The sequence below is a fragment of the Vicugna pacos genome, chromosome 3 (genome assembly GCF_048564905.1).
Source record: "Vicugna pacos chromosome 3, VicPac4, whole genome shotgun sequence".
NCBI classification, from domain to species: domain Eukaryota; kingdom Metazoa; phylum Chordata; class Mammalia; order Artiodactyla; family Camelidae; genus Vicugna; species Vicugna pacos.
The window spans coordinates 20,161,687-20,184,646 of record NC_132989.1 but is presented as its reverse complement, the minus strand read 5'-3'; the positions used below and the strand labels follow the sequence as shown (position 1 = coordinate 20,184,646).

General features: G+C 40.7%; 1 protein-coding gene across 9 annotated transcripts in view; it reads right to left on the bottom strand.

Annotated features, from left to right (window-relative positions):
- NR3C1 (nuclear receptor subfamily 3 group C member 1) overlaps positions 1-17,221 on the bottom strand; it is a 107,655-nt gene extending 90,434 nt beyond the window's left edge. Inside the window, exons 1-2 of one of the 9 annotated variants that reach the window (XM_072955758.1) lie at positions 17,151-17,221; positions 11,498-12,709 (exon numbers count right to left, since the gene is read on the bottom strand). In XM_072955758.1, the coding sequence (XP_072811859.1) occupies positions 11,498-12,696 (1,199 nt within the window). In that variant the 5' untranslated portion in view covers positions 12,697-12,709; positions 17,151-17,221. The other 8 variants (XM_072955768.1, XM_072955741.1, XM_072955750.1 and 5 more) reach the window with 8 other exon arrangements.
- Positions 17,222-22,960: the final 5,739 nt, after the last annotated feature.

Sequence of the window (22,960 nt, the reverse complement as noted above, 5' to 3'; positions counted from 1 at the left end):
GGTTACTTTTTTGGGCAAGATAAATTAAACAAAGCCAAGCCTCAAATTCTTCATTCCCAAGCTTCAGTTACCCTAATTTGTTCACTGCTAAATGTCCCAGAGTTATTCCAAGACACTGTGAAAAGCAACCCATTTCAAAGTCTTAGAGCAAATTTAAAGACTGACAACAATTAAAAATACATTTTATGTACTTTCCCTCTGCACACATCAGCACGTCTCCGTCTTTACACCTGTTTCCTACCTGGAGAAGATAACCTGGGCAGTCAGCGCTCTTCCTGATACTCATTGCCTTTCTCTGCCAGGACAGAAGTGCAATCCATCCCTACACGTCTTCTTGGTTTATAAGTCAAGCCTGTTGTTCATAAATTCCACATGTATGTATTGAGGCTTCACTATGTGCTACACACTCTTCTGTTTGCTGGGATACAGGAGTAAGCAAGGCAGATAATATCACTGCTCTAAAGGAACTTAGATACTAGCAGGTGAGCACATAAGATACAAACAATTATATATATCACGTTGAGAGAAATTAAGAGTAAGTGACAGATGCTACTATTTCAGATAGAACAGAGGTCTCTCTTAGGAGCTGACATTTAAGTGGAGGCCTAAGTAAAGCGGGAGAATGAGCCATGTAGACACCTGGGCAAAGAACATTCCCAGACGTAAAATGCATCAGGCAACCTAAAAAGAGGGGTTATGCATCTTTTAGAGAATAAGGAGATATTCTTAAGTGACTAGAAAAAAAAAAAGGCTTACACCAAGGGTGCATAACCTGAGGTTATGTGTCTTGTGTCACATAACACACAGGATGACAGTACGCACAGATTAGTTTCCTCCACAGGTGACTGCAGTCTCCTCTGGCTCGTGTCCTGACCACTCAGTCCTCACCTCATCAGCTCAGTCCATCGATATCAGTCTCCTTCTTGTTACCACCTTTTCATTCCAAAGAGCTGAATCAACTCCTGTTTCCCATTCCTCCACAGACTTTCCTCTCTGAAGTTTCAGTTATGCCTTCTGGGGAAAGTGGACATTTCAAAAAGTAAATTGGGGGGGGGGGGGCGGGGGGCTGGAGCTGGGGGTCAGGGTGGAACAGGTGTGAAGATCCCTGTAAGACCCCGGGACTCCTCTGTGAGGTTGGACGTGGGGGAATCTTCATCGTCTCCATCTACGCGCGCCCACTGCCTCGCTCAGTCAGTGTTTGCTGCTGCCAGTGCAGTCAGAAAGACCTCCGAGACGACGGAGTTAACCTCCCACTCCACCCGTCTCAAGAATTCCTCTCCTAGAACAGGCCTCTGTAGCTCTTCCACCCATTAACACATTGTAGCTGGCTGCTTATGCCGTTCCCGGTGTTCACACAGGAACACGGAGGCAAAGAAAAATCAAATTTAACCAGACACTGGAACCGGAATTTAGAACAGTCACTTTCTTCTTCCATGGCTTTTTTAGTTCTGACTTTTCCTTCTGGTTTCACTTAGTTATTCTGTTTTCTCTTTTAAACATGTCTGTGGTACCACCAAAGCACTGTGCAGCCCTATTAAACGATATTATCAATTAAAGGGTCATTCATGACTCATACATTGATTTAGAGATTATTTTATCTCTTTTTCTCACCTCCCCTTTAAAAATATTTCTACTTCTTATAGATTATATTCAAAACCTAGTACCCAAAGACTGTGCCTGCACCAGCCTACCGCATGCACTTGTTGATCAGCGTTTTCTATTTAACAGAAAATCTACCAGCCTCCTAGCTAAAAGAATAAACTAGGAGAGTCCAGGCTAATAAGAGAGTAAAAAATAAAACCAAATGTAGTAATAAAGCGCATCTGCCATGCTTTAATGGCTCTTCTTCCCTTTCCCTGGCCACTAAAAACTTATAAACCATTTTGGGGGGAGAAAGAATACGTACTGGAGAAAACAGGTTGTTTTCAGCACAAACATAGGAAACCTACTAAAGTTCTTAAGCAGACTACCCTCACAAAGAAATTCTCACAAAGAATTCCAGCACTAACAGAACGGTTACAAAAGGTATATCCAATTTTTAATGTCACTGCCTGTAGCGTCCTGATTTCAAAGGCAGGAATTCATTCCAATCCTAGCATTTGATGAGTAACAAACATGACTAAATTTATAAATCGGTAGTCACAACCAAAATTTACTTAATTTTCTAGAGTACTTTCACTAAGAGTAGACAATTTCTTTTCAGGTTATGAGGAATACAAGCAGAAAACACATATAACTGTAACTCTCTGTTAAGCTGTTTTATGGGTATAAATAATTTCAGTGTGCTTGAGTTGTTCTTGTCGTAACGATCCGCAAATAGTTAATTCCCGGATACACTGAGGGCTGCAATGGGAAATAAACTGTTTTGGAGACTGCTGTGAGAATTAACATTTACTCTACATCTGCTATCATCAGATTCCCTTCAAGTTCAAGGCAAAGGCAGGTCCACCTTACTTGAACATAAAATAAACACTTAAGAAAAAAATCAGGCTTAGAGGTGAATAAGCTCTACTTTTTTCCGTACTATGTCAAGAAAAGGGAATCTGTAAGTTGTTAATATAAAGCTCCCTGATAGCTTGAAGAAAACAAGTCAGAATTTAACCACTGAGAAATGTCCATTTCAGATGAGTTATCCTGGGAGGCTAGGCACTTCTCTCAGGGGTATCCAACACAGCTTAAAACATCTTCCATAGAAATACCAACCTGGGGTCTTTTAAATAGCCTCAATGAAAACAAATGTTATAATCTGGAAGAAGATTAAATTTCCACATTTTTGGAACTACTCAAATCATCTGGAATCACATAAATAAGATATAAATGATCCAGCTAAGGAATAAATACATCTTCTGATTAAGCAAGAACATTTAGGTGTTACTACGGTATAATGAGTCCAGTTTCCTCTCAGGCTTACAAGGTGGTTTTGAAGGCAATTTCAAAAGAAATATATACATGGCCTCCCAAGGTGGAGGCTGAGAAAGACAACGTTCATTTTGGGTTTTCTGTTCTAAAAAAATCAATCTCACTGGTTTAGAATTACACCTTGCCCCTAATAAACTCAGCTGGAGTCCAAATGACAAATTTCATGTTAGGTTCTAATTGAATATTTTCAAAAGTTTCCCTATAAGAAAGCTGCCTACAGACTTCATGGGTCATTTTTTACATTGCTGTGTTGACCAACTTATATTGCCATTTAACTCGTTTTTGGACTTGACTCTTTGTTATCTAAAGAGACTTATAACTGGTTTAATCCACCAAATTTGTTTTTCTGAAGTTTTTTTTCCAGCCACTTTACTAACAAAGAAAAAAGTAAATACAGTCAAATGAGCTTCATAATTCTCCAAATTTATACACTTAGGGCAAATTTCGGTATTCATTATGGTCAGAAGCTCTTTTTCACACAGCTTTTGAAATTAAAGTTTCTTAATGACAAAGAATCTTTGCGTACTTGATTTTATAAGAATACCAGACAATAAAACAGAAAGGGGATAGTCTAGCATTTATTAATAAAAAAGATTACAATGTGGTTGAAGTTACCAACATGGCGAGTAAATTCAGATGGCACCTAAAAGCTAACAAAAAAAACAAAACTGAAAAAAAAAAACCTCAATGTAAAAAAAAAAATGATCTTGGCACGTGGAAGCTTTAAATATGGTAGCCCTTATGAAATTGGGACCCATGACCCTTCAGTGACTGTACACACTAGACACTGAAAAAGTCTTAGTGCTTGATAAATAGGAAATACCTACACAGGCACAGATGTCCCAGTGTACTTAAGCCAAGGAGGGTCATGCTGGTTTGAGCTCAGCACATTTGGCAGAGCTTTAAAAATTCCACCTTGAATTTTTATAGTACTTTTTAATTTTCATAGTAAACAACCATGCACAAAATCATGCAAGCAAGAATGCTGGGTGCTCTATTTTACAGACGCGAAAACTGTGCTAGAGAGCAGCAAGTGACTACACAAATACACAAGAGAGCAGGGACGTTTGATCCCATGTCTCCTTTATACACTGTTTAAAAACCCACTGATGACAAATAAAAATTATTAAAGTTTCAAGAGGGATTTCTAATACAACGTTAAATATTTCCCTTCAGATCATTGTTTTCCTATTTTTCTTTTTCTCTTTAAATGTCCCATCTGTGAAATGAAAGTAAATAACAGCCGCATTCTACACTACAAAGATAATCTAAAGAATCATAACAACATAGAAACTAGAATTAAAAACCTTCCTTGGGTTGTTAATAGGTTTAAATGAGATAAATGCTTACAAAGTCCTGAGCACAGCGGTGCCACATAATTAGGAAAAAACACATTAGGGAGTAAAAGGGTTAAATAATATATAGGAAAGAATATGGACAATGTATATTTTTTAAAATCTACTAAAGTAGTTGATTTCATTAGTGACTCTTATAAAACACCTGACTAATCTGTACTACACTTCAGGGCTCTAGAACTAGAGGCCAGATGTTAAGAGAAGCCTGCAGGGGAGCTTAGACTACTGACAACAGGATATTCAAAGTGGTAACACCGCTCACTAATTCTGTGATCTTTTTCTGGACACTTTCTATAGGTCTCATTTCCTCATCTGAAACAAATGAGAGTGTGGGGAGCAGTGAGCTCTCAAGTCTCTTCACGCCCTAACCTAAAATCATTGTGTCTAACGTGTAAAGCAAGCTTTGAGAACCAAGAGACCCACTTTTCCGGCTCTGCCAACAGAGGTCGCATATTATTTTCTATATACCATCAACTACACCATTTTAAATTATTATTTTATAATAATAATATATATTATAATAATATAGTAATTTTATAAAAATGCCAAATCTGGGTTCATTTTTGTCTCTTAGTTGATAACGTACAACAAAAAGGTCAAAGAATCAATTTCAGTATACCGCAGTTGCCTCCTTCACGAAAGCTATAGGTTAAGAGGACCGCAGAGTTTTAGAAACAGAAACACATGCACACACGTGTGTTGAAAATAATTCATATATAACAGTTTAAAAAGTCTGACTCCAAAACACCGAGGTATTTATTCAAGGTCGTGGACTGGTCAGCTGAGCCTCAGAACTCAAGTCCTCTGATTTTCAGTCTAGTTCTTCCTACTATTTCTACTACTGGATAACTAAATTAAATTGGAAGGGATCTGAAAAATTTTTAAAAACCGCCAGATTTGCGATTTACATCATCTTAAAATTAAGGAAGCACTAATAATCACAAAATAAAAGCACTAAAACGTTAAAACAACAACAAAGTAAAACAGTATCCATAACAAATCAGTAGAGCTTTAAGGTTCAACATGTGACAAGCATAAGGTCATAAGTCACTGCCCTGACCCAACCAGCGTGATATAATAAATCTCGTACTAAATCAGATGTCATTTCACAACCGCTTTTAAAAACTGGCTATCAAATACACTTTCATAACAGCCACAGCTAAATTTTATCGACAATTATGAAATCAACCAGAATAAAGGTTAATTTTATTATGAAAAGAGAAGTTAACATTTATGGCAACAAACTATATGTCCTAAACACCGTATACTTAAGCTATACTCTCAGATTGTTAGTTACAAAAAATAAAAATTCAATGTAAGGTAACATGCTAAACATCTACAACTACTCATATCATTAAATCTTTTTCTCCTCGTATATATTTTTTCTCCTCTTTTATATATTTGGTGCCCCACAGTGTGAATTTAAAAAATTCAAAGGTAAGATGTATTTTTACTAAATTGGTTGTATTACAGAAACTATTAATCTTGCTGAAATTTGCTCAAAAGAAAAAAATGTTAAAGCACTCAAAATTAATATTTGAGTTACTCTGCAACAGTATGTTTAAGCACGCAGCTCTACCAAGATAAGTCATTAATATTTAAACTGGCCCAAAGATAACATTAGGGGATGACACACTTCCACTCAAAATAATTGGCTTTAAGGACTATATTGCAATATAAATACTTTAAATGGCTGTCTAGCAATTGCAAAATCCCATAATTTATTCTATATCTGAACCATTAAGTAACGACTTCTCTTCTCAATATTCCAGCAGAAAAATACACAATCCGTGGAAATACATTACTAAAAAAGAGGATTACACTCCAGAGTCAGATGATCACCTATTTAAAAGTGCACTAGGAAACGGAAATAAATATGGTTGTATCAACATAAGATATCATTATTTCAACTATATCCCAGTAATTAGATTTTTATTGATTAAACAGAAGCCTAAATAAAAATGGGAAAAATACGAATTTGATTTTAGCTGAAATAATCTAAATAATAATTTAGAAATAATTTAAGGGAATTAAAATGTCCATTCCGTCCTTTTTGTTTCCCCCGTAATAAAGTAAAGCAAAAAAAAAAAAAAAAAGGACAACGTAACCCTATAAACGTTGAGGGTTATATTGCCACAATTAGCTTTAGAATTTTACTTCAAATGAAAAACTAAATTGTAATCCTGGTTAATGCACTCCCTCTGTACTTAAAAACTCAACCCGTTTTCTTTTTTAGCCCTCTGATTTCATGACAATTGACGCAAATTGTTGGTTTTCAGAACTGTTCTTGATATTTCTAAACTTACCCTGCAGGTTCCACACCTCTACTGCTCCTCCCTCTTGCCTCCCTTCCCCCAACAGTCGCTAATTCACAAGCTCCACTGGAAACCTGTATTTAAGGGACAGCCGTGAAGGTAGCGAGGAATAAAAAGGCAACCTGTCAAAATTAGGTGTTTCGGGGCTGACAACACTCTCTGCAACTAATTCTAAGTGGCTATAAAATAGCTTATTTTCTAAAATATACCTTAGTGGGTAAAATCAAGACAAAAATCACCATCAAAATTAATCCAGTTTAGCATAAAAATGATCACGCACAATTCAACAAGAAAGGGACACTTTGTGGGTCTTTTCTTTTTCTGTTGCTAAACGGAAATTCTACATAAGAATATTTTCATTTACTTGAGAAATAACAAAACCGAAGTAGTATGAACCAGAATAAAATGAGAGCAGCTGGCTCTCTGAAATTACAGAAGTAAGGAGGGCATGGGCTTTTAAACTCTTCCAAAAAGGTCAATAAGTAATTGATTTTTTTCAGTTATAGCTTAATATTTCTTGAAAATATTTCTTGAAAACTCTTTTGCAACACTATTTACCGATGTGTATCTTCCATGACTCAGAAATATGGAAGCAAGTGCCCATTAATTTGGCAGATACCTGTAAATACTGCATTACACAATTACCAGGATGTCCTCAGAAGGGTAAATGCTATTCAGCACAAATCTATTTTGCCTATACATTTGCTCACATAAATAGCAGTATATAATGAGAAATTATTGCTCATTAAAATTAGGTATGAACTTAAAAGTAGAAGAAATATATTTTAAGAGATATGCCAACTTATTTGAAACCCAATATAAATTAAGATTTCCTAACAACCAGGCTATTTCAATCACTTTCAGGCCAGAGTGGATGAAGCCTTATGTAACCAACCAGTTAATGCATACGTTCTTTCACATCGGGCACTTACACTTAAATAAACCCTTTGATCCAATCTCTGCTTCACTACAATCTCAAAAGGCCCCTAAAGTGATATTCACCCACATATGAATTTTCCTGTTAATGCAATTTGCATTTAATCTACATTTCTGCAAGGTACATTTCAGAATAAGTCTATCATAAAATTTATAAACAGTCAATAAATATTGAAAGTGGCCAGTTTAACTAAAGTATCTGTAACATCAACAGACCATCAAAACCACAAAATAATACAAATTATGTTATCAGGGATAAAAATAAAATGGAATAGACAAAGAAACATCACAACAAGTAATTTCAATAAAATCTGACCACATGCCAATCACACATTTCTGTACTGGAGTCATTCCACACTAAATTGACACACCTGAATACACAATGTGTTTTATCTTTTTTTTTTTCTTTTACTAATAATATGGTCATAACAAAAAAGAACAGGGTTTAAAAGAAGGGAAAAGATTCTTATCATAAAGCTAAAAATAAATAACCAAAGGGAAATCTCTTTAAACATTCAGAAATAAATTTATACACATGAATATCAGAAATATTACGCTTGAAAGAAAAGATAATTAAACACTCACTGCCAGAACCTTTGGAGAGGGAAAAGGTAGAAAGTAAAGAAAGTAGCCATTAAAAAGGGAATAAATCATAATTCAAAAAAAATCTCTTCCTTATGCCTCTTCTTTCTGAGAAAACATTCAACACAATGTTAACAAGAAAAACGAAAAAGGGAAAGATTCTGAAATTGACACAACACTGTAAACTGACTATACTTAAATAAAACATTTTTTTTTAAAAAGGAAAGATTTTGCTTCACTCTTCCTGTAATTGTACAGGTCATTTTCATTATGTTAATAAAATTAGACACAGATGCAACTGATAATGAGAGATGTTAAACCTACATAAATTTTCATAGCTTCATAAATGTCAAACCGAGCCCTAAACTCCACCTAAAATTGACTTTACAGATTGATCCTGCATCATTCTAATAATCTTACCCTTCAGAAAATATGAACTTAACACTAAACTTTCATCATCTCGTAAGAGCTCTAATTCCACCTGAAACCATTTCCACCTTTACCTCTTTTTCAACAGTTTTACCATTAGTACTGAAGTGAAACAATGTTGAAAATCAAATTATGCAGAAATGTGCCTTCACTAATGTTAAAAGTTTATACGAGATTTATTGAATTTCAGTATTTAAAAAGCATATTGCATTAGAATGGCTAATTCGTTTTACTCAGAGCATGTATCTCAGTATCAGTAAGGTTCTTCTTGTTTTACTATTAATGAGCTTAAACCTCAAATAAAAGACAATACTATGCTATTCATAAGTTTACTATTTAATGTGATAACTAGATGTTGTGCTGGGTTGACACAACAGAAGGAATTGCCTTTCCCGGCAAAACAGTGTAAAGTGCTTTTTTTTTTTTAAAGCATTCTAAGAAAAAGTACTATTAAGTGACATCTTAAAAGTCAAATTATAATTTATGCTTTTAAAAATTTTAAATAGAATGCAAGTGAAGTTTTTAGTGGATTTAATATTCCTCTATCTAAAGTCAGAAAGTCAGGAATCAATACAGCTGTGGCCTCAACATGTTGATTTATTGGCCGATTACTCAGGGTCACTGGTCATAATGTTTGGCTAGAACCATGTAACAAGTAGAGAAGAGAAAGCAACCAATTTTAGTTGTATCAGGACTGTTGTTTGCAAACAATAGGCTAATTCAATGATGGTTAAAAAAAACAGTTTCAATTTATTTGGAAGAAGCTTTGTTCTGGGTAAATCACAGTTCCCAATGTTAAGTTAATGCTGTAAGGTATAAAATGTTCAAACTTTCTCAAATGATCCTGTGTAAGTTATTATACGTTTTCATTAGGACACAAACTACTGATTCTAATTCCAAATCACACATAAGCATAAAAATAATCATTTCACTGTATACCAAAAAACCTGGAAAGATCCAACCATCACTGCTGTGCCCGCCATCATACGGCTGTGATGAGGCTGACACACTTTCTAAATGTTATCAATTACGAGAAAAGGTATTAAAGCTATCTTTAATGACTTAAAGTATGTTCATCTAAGACTTACGCTCCAGATTCCAGATTATATAGGGTTTCCTGAAAGTTCATTGTGAAGGGAAAATAAGTTCTTCTTCCATCCCCTTTTTTTAGTAAGGAAAATGAAAACAATACTATGCTGATTATCAGAACAAAATGCATTAATAATCCCCAAGCATTTCCTAAAATATATGATTTTTCTTTGTACAATTACATTTGTATAAATCAATGTAACAGTTTCCTACAGATCCCTTAATCAAATCAACTGTATGTATTCTTTTAAGACAACAGCATATTCAATCATGAATTCTACTGCCAAAAACGTGAGATTGAAAAATTTTAAAAACAGCATGTTTCTACATTTAAACATAACAGTTTATGTGATAGCATCTCAAATCTTCTTATTGAAAACATTTTAAACCTTCAATTCATAGTGACAACAATAAAAAGCTAAAGCAGTGTTCTTCTAAGCAAACGATAATCATTATTTAAATAATGGATTAATAGTTTACATTACATTAAGACACACATGAACAAAGGATTTTTTCTTCTTTTGATAAGAAACATCTAAGCCTTTTAAAGGAACACAGCACAGCCTGTATTTATCTAAGTCTAATTTTTTTCCCCCAACAAGAAAAGCTTCCTAGTTAAAGAGGAAAAGAGACACCTCAGTATAAGGCTATATCTTTAACAGAAAAAATATTTTAAAGAGTTTTAAATAAAATCTTCACTGACTAGTTAATGGGAACAGTGAATATCACTAAAATTTAAGAAAAAAACTTGTAACACTTAGGTACAGATAAATCACTGTGTCTACTATGCACTTCCAAAAAAAGAAAAACCCCAAAAAACAAGAACCCCAAAAAACCAACAATCCACTGATTAATCAATCTTGTGTCTCTACAATTACATTATAAAGATGTAATTTTCCTTCACACCTAAAATGTGATACACATTCACCTGAATCGAGGATGAGGGTATTGGATAGAGAACTTAACTCCTACCAACAGAGAGAAACATCGAAATTTAGAATTTTTCCCTGGTAATTTCACTTTGACAGACCTTTTTGAGGTCAAATGGAAATGGCAATGTTCTTATAAATGACTGAGAAAAAAGAAGACAGAGACAAGTCGCACACAGCTGAGACCGAAGCTTAACAGTGTTGGCCATCAGTTACACATTTGAGAACCTGTGAGAACATTTGAAAGTAAAATCAAGCACCTTGTTGCCACCAATTCCTTCCTTAAAGAAACCAATCAGCAGACACAACCTCCCTACTTTAGGTCAGGAACCCTGTGGGCAAGTCCCAGGTCTAATACTCGGCTCAGGTACACTACTCACTGCATTACTTTAGCAACCTCAGAACTCAGATTCTTCAACAGAACGTTCAGTTTAAAGAAAAGAGCTAACGGTTAGAGCTTCTAATTTTTAACCCTTTAATCCCCTCACTTCAAAATGTAAAAATACAGCACAGCTTTTGATTATGTAAAACATTAAGAGTACTTTTCACTGTAATGTAAAGAGCATATTCTAAAACAGCTTAAATGAACACACACAATAAATACATTTCCAAACATTATACCCCCTCGAACATAGTTTTTACTGAAGATGCCTGTTAATGAGCAATATTATTTTAAATTTTGACATAAAATTTTCAGCCACTGGCCAGTGAGATATTGAATACCATGATTTCAGGGGGGGAAAAAAACCACACCTTGAAATGGTTTGGCACAGATAAATCACTTAGGCTGTCTACCACGCCTGCTTCCAAAAGACCACTTAAACTTATTCACATGAAAAAGCACATGCATCACTGGAGAACACATACAAATAAACGAGTATTTAAATCTACTAATCTGTTTTAAATGTACCATTCTCAAGAAATAGAAAAGTAGTCACCTTACCTTGAGTAGCCATTAGAAAAAACCGATCGACCTGGGAAGTTCAAAGTCCCCAAGGAAGTCAAGTTATCATCTCCAGATCCTTGGCATCTATTCCAATTTTCTGAACCAACAGGAATTGGTGGAATGACATTAAAAATAGGTTTCTGATCCTGCTGTTGAGAAAGGGATGCTGTATTCATGTCATAGTGGTACATCTGTCCCCCAGAGGTACTCACACCATGAACAGAAATGGCAGACATTTTATTACCAATTATATTTGCCCCAGAAAAGCTTGCCTGACAGTAAACTGGGCCCAGTTTCTCCTGCTTAATTACCCCAGGGGTGCAGAGTTCAATAAAATCTTCTTTTTCTGTTTTCACTTGCGGCACTGGCACACTGGTGGGGCTTGATAAGATCAGATCTCCATTATCCTTAATTTTAGGTTTAGTGTCCGGTAAAACAAGAGGCTTATAGTCCTCATTTGAGCTTCCTTCCAAAAGGAATGGGTCATCCTCTCCTGCCAAAGGAGAAAGCAAACAGTTTTCATCTATCAAGAGGTCTGAGCTCCAAGGACTCTCACTTGTTTCTTTACCTGGGGACCCAGAAGGAAACTCCAAATCCTGGAGTTTTTTCCTCCAAACATCAAAGGTGCTTTGGTCTGTGGCATACAACTTCACATTACCCCCGTTGGTGCCAGTCTGGCCCTTCGAATGATGCTGTTCTGAAGACACGTCAGAGTGAGTCTTTTGAAATTCCCTCTCTGTGGGGGCAGCAGACACAGCAGCAGGTGCCGAGTTCTTGGGGTTCTCTGGAACACTGGTCGACTTATTGAGGTTCGCGATGCTTTCTTCCAGAAGCCGAAAGTCTGTCTCTCCAGAGGAAAGGCTGGTTTGGCCCTGCGGTGGGAATCCCAGGTCATTTCCCATCACTTTTGTTTCTGTCTCTCCCATATACAGTCCCATTGAGAGTGAAACTGCCTTGGACAGATCTGGCTGCTGCGCGTTGCTTCCTGAGCCTTTTGGAAAATCAACCAAAAGTCTCTGCTGCTTGGAGTCTGACTGTGAAGCGGCAGCCAGTGAGGGTGAAGATGCAGAAGCCTTCGCAGTAGCTCCTCCCCTTAGGGTTTTATAGAAGTCCACCACATTTCCCCTCTCCCGAACAAGCACACTGCTGGGGATCTCTTCTCTACTGGGGGTGCTTAAAGGTTCCTTGGGGTCCATCAGGGAATATTAGCTACAAAAAAAAAAAAAGGAGGGAACATAATAAGCTAGAAAGTCACATTATCTCTGTGATCCGATTAGTAAGAGCCTGTTAAATGAACCTTTTAGTTAGCTCCGAATAGAATTCAGAATAGTAGTCTATCTCCCAAAATAAAAAAAAAAAAAGCTGCGTCCCCTATTCCCATTCAATGTGCTGTGTCACATTTAAAAGTACAAGGCAGTCCATTTGCACAGCTGAGGACAAAACTGTATCAGCTGAGCTTCGCTATTCACCCCGCCACGCACAGAACTGTAACTCTGTTAATCACAGACATTATAACTCATTACATCTGATTATTCTAAAGGTGCAAGCTGATGTCAAAGTATTTAATTAAAAAAAATAAAATTCCTGCCTCTTTTCAAGCAATCAAGGCTGTTTTGCTGTTCTTCGAATCATACACATAAAATCTGATAAAAATCATGCTAGAATTCTCTAATTATTCTCAAATTCCCCTCCTACCAGCTGGTCACACGTTCAAATCTTTTAGTACAACCTACCGGTGCACATTTTATTTCAAAAATAAACAATGATGATTTGCTCATCTTCCAACAGGCTAGGAAAAGGCTCTTATTTTTAACCCACATTTCTTACTGAACGTACCTATCAGCTGCCTGCCTTCAAATTTTGGACATACGAAATGAAATACACTGCATACAGGCTAACTAAAATTTAGATTTTAAAAAGCAGAATAGAATGTGTAGTAGATTCTCAGTGCAATTTTAACTTCTTTAAATACAACAAATAATAAAACTCTCAAAACACAACTAAATCTCAATGAAGCCACTTATTTTTTTAAAACTGCTTAAGACCCTCAGTATGAAACACTGTATCTCTAAATTAAGATTTTTCCTGACCAAACATCGAAGTACTGAAAAATAGATGGAAACAAAACCCCCAAAACTGTAAAATCGCATCCATATTAATCCAAGTAAAATAATACCTAATAAAATACTCGGAAAAGTTTTCTCTGCGATCTAAAGCTTCACCTATCCTAATCCTGAGCCTTTTCTCAAGAGAGTTACGTTGCTGGTAGACTATTAACAATCAAGATGTTTTAAGAGGCGGGCACAGATTTTGATAAGCACACTTCCGACATTATAGTCAAAAACCCGTTCAGTGAAAGGAAACTTTTCCTGCACAGAGACTTTAAGAAGCATAAACTTCACCGGCCCTCACTGAAAGTGGGAGTGTAATGAAGGTACAGAAAGGTGGGGATCCGCACTCCAAATCTTGAGGGTAAATTGCCTCTCTCTCCGATCCTCCGCCGCGTTTATCTGATAACGATCTCTAAACACAAGGTATCAAGTGGAGACTAATGAATTTCCACGCCGCTTTGACAGCTGCCTTCAAACTCGAAACCAAAACAATACTTCCTGAAACGAAACGATCCCTCAAACGACTTTATCCCCCCGTTTAAATCGCAAATAACCCTGTCACATTAATGGGCCTTAATGAACCGTGCGCAGGAGTCTTAAGTGGCATTAGAAGGCTGCAATTATCAAGTCTACAATCTCAAAACGTCAAACCAGCGCCGGCCACAAATGGCACCACAAAACCATCACAGGTAGGGAGGGTCTTTTTCCAAAAGGGGCCCCTTCAAAACGTCAGGCGCGGAGTGATGCCAAGCGCTGAAGAACAAACCCTCTCCGGGGAGAGAAAACTGCGAGGTTAAAAGAGAAATGCGTCCAGACCTGTTGAGTTCTTTCTCCGACACGCCCACTCCTACCAGATAACGCCAGCCCTGGCCGAAGTCTCCGAGTCGCAGGCTGTCAGCCCCCCACGTGTGCACACGCACACACACTCAGACACACACACACCCCGCGCGCCCGCCGGAGAGGAGACGCACGGGAGCCTCGACACCAGCCCTGCTCGCGCTCGGGCGCGCCAGGGTGGAGTGGAAAGATTCGGGCCAGGAGAATTCAGACGCGGCCCCGCGCTCCCCAGGAAAAAAAAGGGGGCCGAGGGGTGTTTGGGAGGCCCTCTGGGAGGGAAGAGATAGGGGACTTGAGCAAATTTTAAAAAGAAGCCAAGGATTCTGCCCCGGGGAACGAGAGGCTGGGAAGCCGGGGCGGCTCGACGAGGCTACCCTCGCCGAGAGCTCAGGTTCCTCCCCCTCGGCCCGGCCGGGGGACGGCGGCCCAGGGAGAGGAAGAGGCCAGCGCTGTCACCCGCGCGCTGCCCTTTCGTCACCGTCACCCGGCCCTCGCCTTGCCCCCACCCCCACTCCCCCAGGCTAATAAAAGTTTGCAGGCTTCCGCGGCAGCCCCCGAGCTGGCCTCCGGGCCCCGGCCCGCACCTCGGGGAGCGGGCGCCCGCGCGGGCCCCAGCCCCCGGCCCTGCCCTGCCCTCCCCTTACCTCTGCCAGCGGCGCCGCTCGCCCTCCACCGTCCGCAGCGCCCACCGCAGCTGAGATAAACAACTTAGCGTGTGAAAGCAGGAGGAGCGGGAGGGAGAGATTTTTTTCTTCTAAAAAAAGGAAGTAAACAGCCGCCCCCTTCTCCACGGGGGGAAGGGAGAGCCCCTATTTAAAAAAGACTCCCATTTCCCGGCTGACAAGCCAGCCCCCAGCCCCGCGCCCGTCTCCGCGGGCCAGGGCTCCTAGGTGCGCGTCCTCCGGGCTGGCGCCCCGCCGCTCCGGCCGCTCCGGCGGCGGCGTCTCTTTCCACCCTCTAGGATCCGTCCCCGACGGGCGGGCGGTGACTCGGGCTCCAGTCACAGACTCGAGCTCGCAAAATGGAGGAGGAGGAGGAGGGGAGGCAGCGCGGACACGCGAAAGGGCCGCCCGGCCGCGGCGAGCGAGCGGGACCGAGCTGGGGGCGGGCGGAGGCGGCGCCACGGCGCGCACACACTCGCACACACACGCGCTCCCACTCCACCCCCGGCCGCTCCCCGCCCGAGGGGCCGCGCGGCGGCGGCGGCGGCGGGGAACGCTGCAACCTGTTGGCGACGCGCGGCAACTGCAGGGGAGGCCGCGGCCCCCGCCCCCACGCCCTGCGCGCGGGCTCCGCCGCCCCGGCCGCGACGGCGCCTGCACGCCCGCGGTCCCCCGGGCACGGCCCCGCCCCCCGGGCCCGCGGGGGCTCCTCTTCGCCCGCCCACCCCCTCGCCCCCAGGGAAAAGGAGAGGCGGCGGCGGCGCGGGCCGACCTGGTCTTTCTGAGGCCGGCTTCGGAGGGAATCCGAGTTTCCCTAGTTTCTCTTCTCGCCGCTCCTTCCCGCCCCCGCCCAGCTCCGCGACTCCCGACCCACTCCGGAGCTCGCCGTGTCCCTCGGCGGCGACCGCCGGCTGCGCCCCTGCGGGTGACAGCGGGCTGGCTGGGGGATCCGGGGCAGGGCCCGCAGCTGAGCCGCGGGGGTGGTCCGCGCCACCGCCCCCGGGCCGACTTACGCGAAGTGTGTTACTTCGCACGGGGCTACGAGGTTGCACGGAAACGGTGCCGCAGCGTCTCCGCGGCTCGCGGGGCCGGACGGCCAGACACGCCCTCCGGAGAGGCATCAGGGAGGGGAGGGCAGGGGAGGGGGTCGGGGCGTACGTACTCTGGGCCCGGGGGGGAGTCGCGTGCCGACGGGTCCCCCACCCCCGCATCGTCTGGGCGGCCCAGTCTGCAGACGCCGCCGCGCGCTCGCACCCAGAGAGAAGTTGCAAAGCAGAACCCACCCTCCCCCGCGCCCCGACCGTCCCCCACCCTCTTCCCCGAGTCTGTGAGGCGGCGGCAGCGGCAGAAGGAGGCGCCGCCTGCCAAGTTCAACCCCCATCCTTCCCTCCTAGCGCGCTCACACTTGAAGGAAGTTGTACACCAAATGCAAAACCTACTGCGAGCTGGATTTCTTTGCTCTTTATTATTACTGTTATTATTATTAAGGAAAGCAGGAGGTGGCAGGCCTAAGAGCAAGCTGCAACGAAATAGTAAGTTGCTTGCAAAGCACGCCCTCCTCCCTCCGCAACTCCCCAACTCCTGACCTCTCCTTTCACCCCCTCCCGGGATACCGTCCAAGTTCCCCGGGGAGGCCCCTCCCCCGAATCTTGACATATGCTGCACTCTCCTCAACGCGTCGCCCACCCTTTCGTCTTCGTGGGACCCCTCTTTCTCCAAATAAAACAAAACACACGCAGCTTTTAAGTATCAGCATTAAACTCATTCCAGCTGTTCCCGTTACACGCCTCCCCCTCTGTCGGAGGATAACACGGGGCCCATCCCCAAAGAGAGGGGCGTGGGGCGAGGGTTGTCGCGCGGGAGGCCGCCGCCCCAGCTGCTTTCTCCTGCTCGCCGCGTCGGGAGGGCTCGGGCGACGCCAGGACCGAGCTTCCTACCTTGCGCGGCACATACTATGATTTTTGTGACTTGGGGAAAGGTTGTGCTGTGTTGCTTTAGGGTTTGGGGAGGTAACTTTTGCGCCCCCACAGGTGACAGTACTTGCCAGCTGCTGACGAGGGCGGAGGCTGCCGCAGCTCCACCTAGCCCTTCCCGGCCGGCGCTCGGAAGCAGCCGCTCTCTCCTCCGGCCGCGCTCAGACTGGCGGCGGCCGCTCTGCCCTGACATCTTGCAGAGGATGGGGGAAGCGCGTGCCGGAAGCTGCCCGCCGCCATCTTGGTAAAGGCCGGTGATGCCGCCCGGCCACCATCTTGGCAACGGTTCTCGGTCGCGGGCCGCCAGAGTAGCCCTTCCTAAGTTCTGAGGGGTGGACGCTGCTCCGTGTGTCGTCTGATGTGACAGGAGAGCCCTAGGCTTCTGGCAAGCCGCCAGCCCGGAGGCGATGTGCACGGGTCGCCTCCAGATGATGCCAGGGCCGCCATCTTGGCAAAGGAAGAGCCGCTCGCCGCCTCAGGAAAGAAAAGGGAACCAAGACCTATGCCAGCGTCGAACCCTCAGCCAAGAGAAGGGCGCTGAGCAGCCATAGATTAACAAAAGTCCTTCTAGATCCTTTTCTTTCCCTTGGCGCCAGTCAACTGGAGGGAGGCCCTTGTCCTGGGTGCTTATAGTGGACACTAGGTGAGAATTTTCTCCGAGAACGCTAACTTTCCTAACTTACATGTCTCAAATACTAGGATCTTTTAGTGGGTTGGGTCCCCAAACAACCAACAGTTTCATAGGGAAAAAAATCAAGACCCAAACTTACAATAATGTTATGCATGTTTTAAAAGTGAGTTCAGTAACTCATACTGATGATTATCCTTGTATATCTGCTTGAAAGTGATACTAGAAGTTTTATATAAATATGTAATTTGCACATGTATAACATATGTAAAGGGACCGTAACAGTTACCTAATAGAATACCACTTCCCATACCATAAACCTATTTCATAGTTGAATCTCTGCTGTAACAAAAAAAAAAAAAAAAAAAAAAAGGAAAGAAAGAAAAGAAAAATCCACCTCATCTCTCTTACCTGTTCACATTCTCTGTGGAGGGTACCCAGCTTTTAAATAATACCTGCTTTTACGAGAGTTCTGCTTTAACTTTCTTCCCACTCATTTTTTCCTGCATGTCCAGTGGATCACCTTAAAATGGAAGAAAACACATTTTAAATTAAAAATCCCCATTGAAAACACTTCCAGTTGAGCAAAGTGGTTTTTCTTTGCCATGGTCTAAATGTGCATTCTAATTTTTGAATTTGATAGAAAAATTCTTAGTCTTTAGTCTTTCGTGTTCATTTGAAAGCAGGCATAAACTGTGGATTAGCCCAGTGCCTGCTTTTCAGAGTTGGAATTATTATGCTTTATGGCTAACATTTATTGATTCCTCCCACTGCACGCCTGCACGCACACACACGCACACACTCTACTGCCGACTTTTGCTGACAATAGCTGAATAGACAGGTATTCTGATTTCTGAACATGAGGAAACAGAGGTTTACAGAGCTTGAGGTATATCCAAGGTTGTACACCTAAGTGTGGAGGGTAGAAATAGACAATATTAGAGAGGTTTTTCTTCACTAACATCATAATTTCCATAAAAGAGTATGCAAATCCCATGATAGGCTTGCAATAAGTGTGTATGGAATTTAATTCAAGAAATGAAATCCAGTGCACTAGAAAGAATATGAGATTCAGCGCTGTAATAATAACAGCAGTTCTAACAGTAGTTACCATTTATTGAACTTCTACTACCTACCAGACACCATTGAAAGTGTTTTATATATACAATTGAAGTCTTTACATAATGAAACATTACCAATCTGCAACCCATGGAAGTTATAATTACTACAGGAAATAGGGGGCATCCCCATCTGAGGGGGAATATATTTGATTGTCTAAGAAGTAAAGATGGGAATAAAGGAGATATTTCCAAACTCCATGAAGGCAAGGACCCTTTCTGTCTTGTTCATTGCTGTATGTCCCACTCCTAGAACAGAGCCCGATACAGAGTGGGCACTCAGCAAATCTTTTACAGAGTTATAATAAAACACTGAATTAACAAGACCATATCACTTTTACTGAGTTGTTGGGGAGGCCAAACGAGTTAATGAAAAGTATACAAATATTACTCAAGACTCTTAAGATATTTATTGTCTTACGTTTAAACACCTGAGTACTCCTCCCCTCCCCCCAAAAAAAACCCAAAACAAACAAACCAACAAGTAAACAACAAAGACTCATTATTGTGTATTCCTAGAGTGTCCTGTACTTTACTTTGGTAGCACATTACAATGATAGTTTTTTATTTCTGGATTCATTTGTTCAGTGTCTGTCTCCCCCACTAGAATATAATAGCTCTGTGATGGCAGGGCCGGTGTCTGTTTCTTTCACCACTATATCGCTAGCGCATAGTAGGTACCCAGTGGTTATTTGTTGAGTAAGGTCAATATAAATATAATATGAATATAATATACAATTGTTTTACAATTGTAGAGAATACTATATAAATATAAATAAGATCCTAAGATCAATAAAACCTTAAACCTGAATATTAAGCAAACCACCTTTTACGTTTATACAGCAATTGATATATTATCCAAGTGAGTTCTCCCACTCTGTTCATCTGTTTTACCATTTCCATTTCCATTAAAATAGTCCAAACCCCACAACCAGATTACTCCTTCAAGTCATCAATTAAATTATACATGCTCCTCCTCAAGTATCTATAGTAAATCCCTATTCCAGTGTATAGAGATCCCAACTTCCATTCTAGTATTTATTTAAGACCACCGTCTTTCACCTGATCCTTTGTAGAAGGCAAAACCTTCCAGCTGATGCCACAGGCTGGTATTTAATTCAATTAAAAAGTCAGTAAAAGCAAGGGAATCATTAAAACAAACAAACAAACAAGCAAACAAAAAAAAAACAAAGCCCTGTACTTTCAAATGTTAAGCTTTAAAACCTAAAACCTATCATTGAACACTTATTTCCTAATCCTTTGATGACGGTCTGAAGTGTTTGGGAGCCCACTGACTGGAGTTCCATGTCTCCATTCATGTATAAACTACAACCATCAGTAAAGCTTATCTGTGAAGAGCCCATTTGGCTGGATAGCCTCTGCCTCTATGAGAAATGTAACCTTGGGCAACCTAACTCTCTGGGCCTCAGTTTCCATCATCTGTAAAATGGGGATGATAACAGTACTAACTCAAGTTACTATAAAGATGAAATAAGTTTGAGATGTTTGATGTGCTTAGACTAATTCCTGGGATATATTAAGTGTTTAATCATCATTAGCACTTGTTATTAATAAGTAATGTTACTATTAAAGTAGAGCAAGAAATGAAAAGGACTTACAAAATAATACAAGTGTAGTGTTCTAAATTTTTATGATTCATTCCGTCCTGCCCTTGCCCCAATCTTCCGAAGTTGTCTTACATCCACCTAGTTTGACAGCAATTGTTTACAGGGCATCTTTCCATTTAGAATTTATAGACCAACAACTGTTTCTGTCATTAGTCATATTTCATCATTTTACTTAGTATTTAATCAAATCAAGTAATTACAAGAACAACACAAATGGAATAAACATGTTTTGGGGGGAAAAAACCACCAGGAACTGTTAGTAAGCAGAAAGTGTAACTGGTGGGAACAGCACTGTGTGGAGTATAGGAAGTAGCCTTAGCTCCAGTGTTCAGCCTGCCCTTCAACACTTGTGTCTTCCAGGGAGAATGGAGAACTTGGATTAGTTGAAATGAATGCATCAGCAGTGTTGGTTAAGAGAGCCCAATGAAGAAAGACCACAGTATATACCACATTCATTCCCATCTTTACTGTTGTTTATCATGTATTTTTCCTTTCACATAAGGACACCTCTTGTAACTTACTCTCCTGTAGCCCATGATTCCTTGGCATGGCTGTGTTTCCCTTCTATCCTCTAACCCCCTCACCCCCCCCCCTTTAAATCTATGATGTTAAATGTACATTGGAATCACCTTAAAAAGCCAAAAATAGGCTTAACCTATGATCCAGCAACCCCTCCATATATCTGGAGGAAACTCTAATTCAAAAAGATACATGCACCAATGTTGAAGGCAGCACTATTTACAGTAGCCAAGACGTGGAAACAACCAAAATGTCCATCAACACATAACTGATGAAGGAGTTGTGGTATGTTTATATAATGGGAATACTACTCAGCCATAAAAAAATAAAATAATGCAATTTGCAGCAACAGGGATGGACCTAGAGATCATCATTCTAAATGGAGTAAGCCAGAAGAGAAAGAAAAATACCATATGAGATCACTTATATGTGGAATCTGAAAAAAAAAAAAAAAGGAGGGGCACATATAAACTTATCTCCAGAACAGAGACAGACATACAGACATAGAAAACAAACTTATGGTTGCCATAGGGGAAGAGGGTTGGGGAGGGATAAGTTGAGAGTTTAGGATTTGCAGATACAAACTACTATGTATAAAATAGATGAACAGCGAAGTCCTATTGTATAGCACAGGGAACTATATTCAATACCTTGTAATGGCCTATAATGAAAAAGAATGAAAAGGAATGTGTGTGTGTGTATATATATATATACATCAATCACTATGCTGTACACCAGAAACTGACACAACGTTATAAACTGATTATATACTTCAATTTTAAAAAGCTAGTATTAAATTTATCATTTCCCAAAATAAATTACTCTGAGGCTATTAAAATTCCTCTCTAATTTAAAAAATCTTATGATATAGCAGGAAGACGTGAAAAAATGTAAATTGGAATCAAATTTGTATCATGTTTGTATGTATTAATAATTTTGAATATGATAATTCATTGAATATGTTAATTTTATATTAAGCCAATGCAAGCAGCCTTTGTGGGTTGTCAGAACATACTTTCAAAAAAATTATTCCTGAAGCTATCATAGCTATTAGATGCCTCCTTAAAATAGTATCTTGACTTAAGGAAATACCTCTATTCTTGTTTAACTTTAAAAAACGTGAGAGACTCAAGGGAACCCAGCTGAGCTCTGAATGCCCCATCTCTTTCTGCTTCAGTATTTCTGTTTCACACCCGACATGCCTGTTATAAACAATTCACACTTAGAACAGCAAGTTCTTAATCATAATTAATTCCACTTTGGTACTTCTTTTTATAATTGGAATTAACATTCCCACACGAACTGGGAAATGCTAAATTGTTACCAGCATCCCTGGTGTTTTGCTGCTTCTCATGATGCTTTCAATGATTTCATCATAAGCAACTTAAAATATCACAAATTGTGGTCATATGCATGGTAGACTCTAAGGGCGTCCTGTTAAGTCTATATTCTTTATGCCAGCAGAACTCAGTTTTAGCAATACCTAGTCCAAGGATGAGGTAAATAGCAGCAGATAAATGAGATAAATGTTGCCCTGAGCAGGAACCTAATGTTTTTAGTGTTTGGAGACATTAGAGCCGGCACACTGAATAATTGTAACAAGTATTACGTACTTTGTTTTTCATTTGTGGCATTTGTGGCTGGCCATTATGTCATTAGCTCTCTTCCTCTTCTGATTTAATCTCCCTTTGTGTCCCATGTTCCTTTGGAAGAGATTTTTTCAGTCTGCTCCATTTCTAGGTGGAACCTCTCAACTCATTTCTGGGGACCTGCATTTACATTTCGGTGCATACGTGTTATTTACTAGTTCACACTGGGTTATGTTTTGTTTTGTTTAGGGCTAAGTTGGAAATAGTGGAGTTAAGAGATCAAAACATCCTGGGTATAGGGATCCCATAACAAGATACGAATGTACTTTGTATCAGACTCTGAAGTGTTACAAAAGCCATTTGGAGAACTTTTTAATTTGATGTCAATATTCATC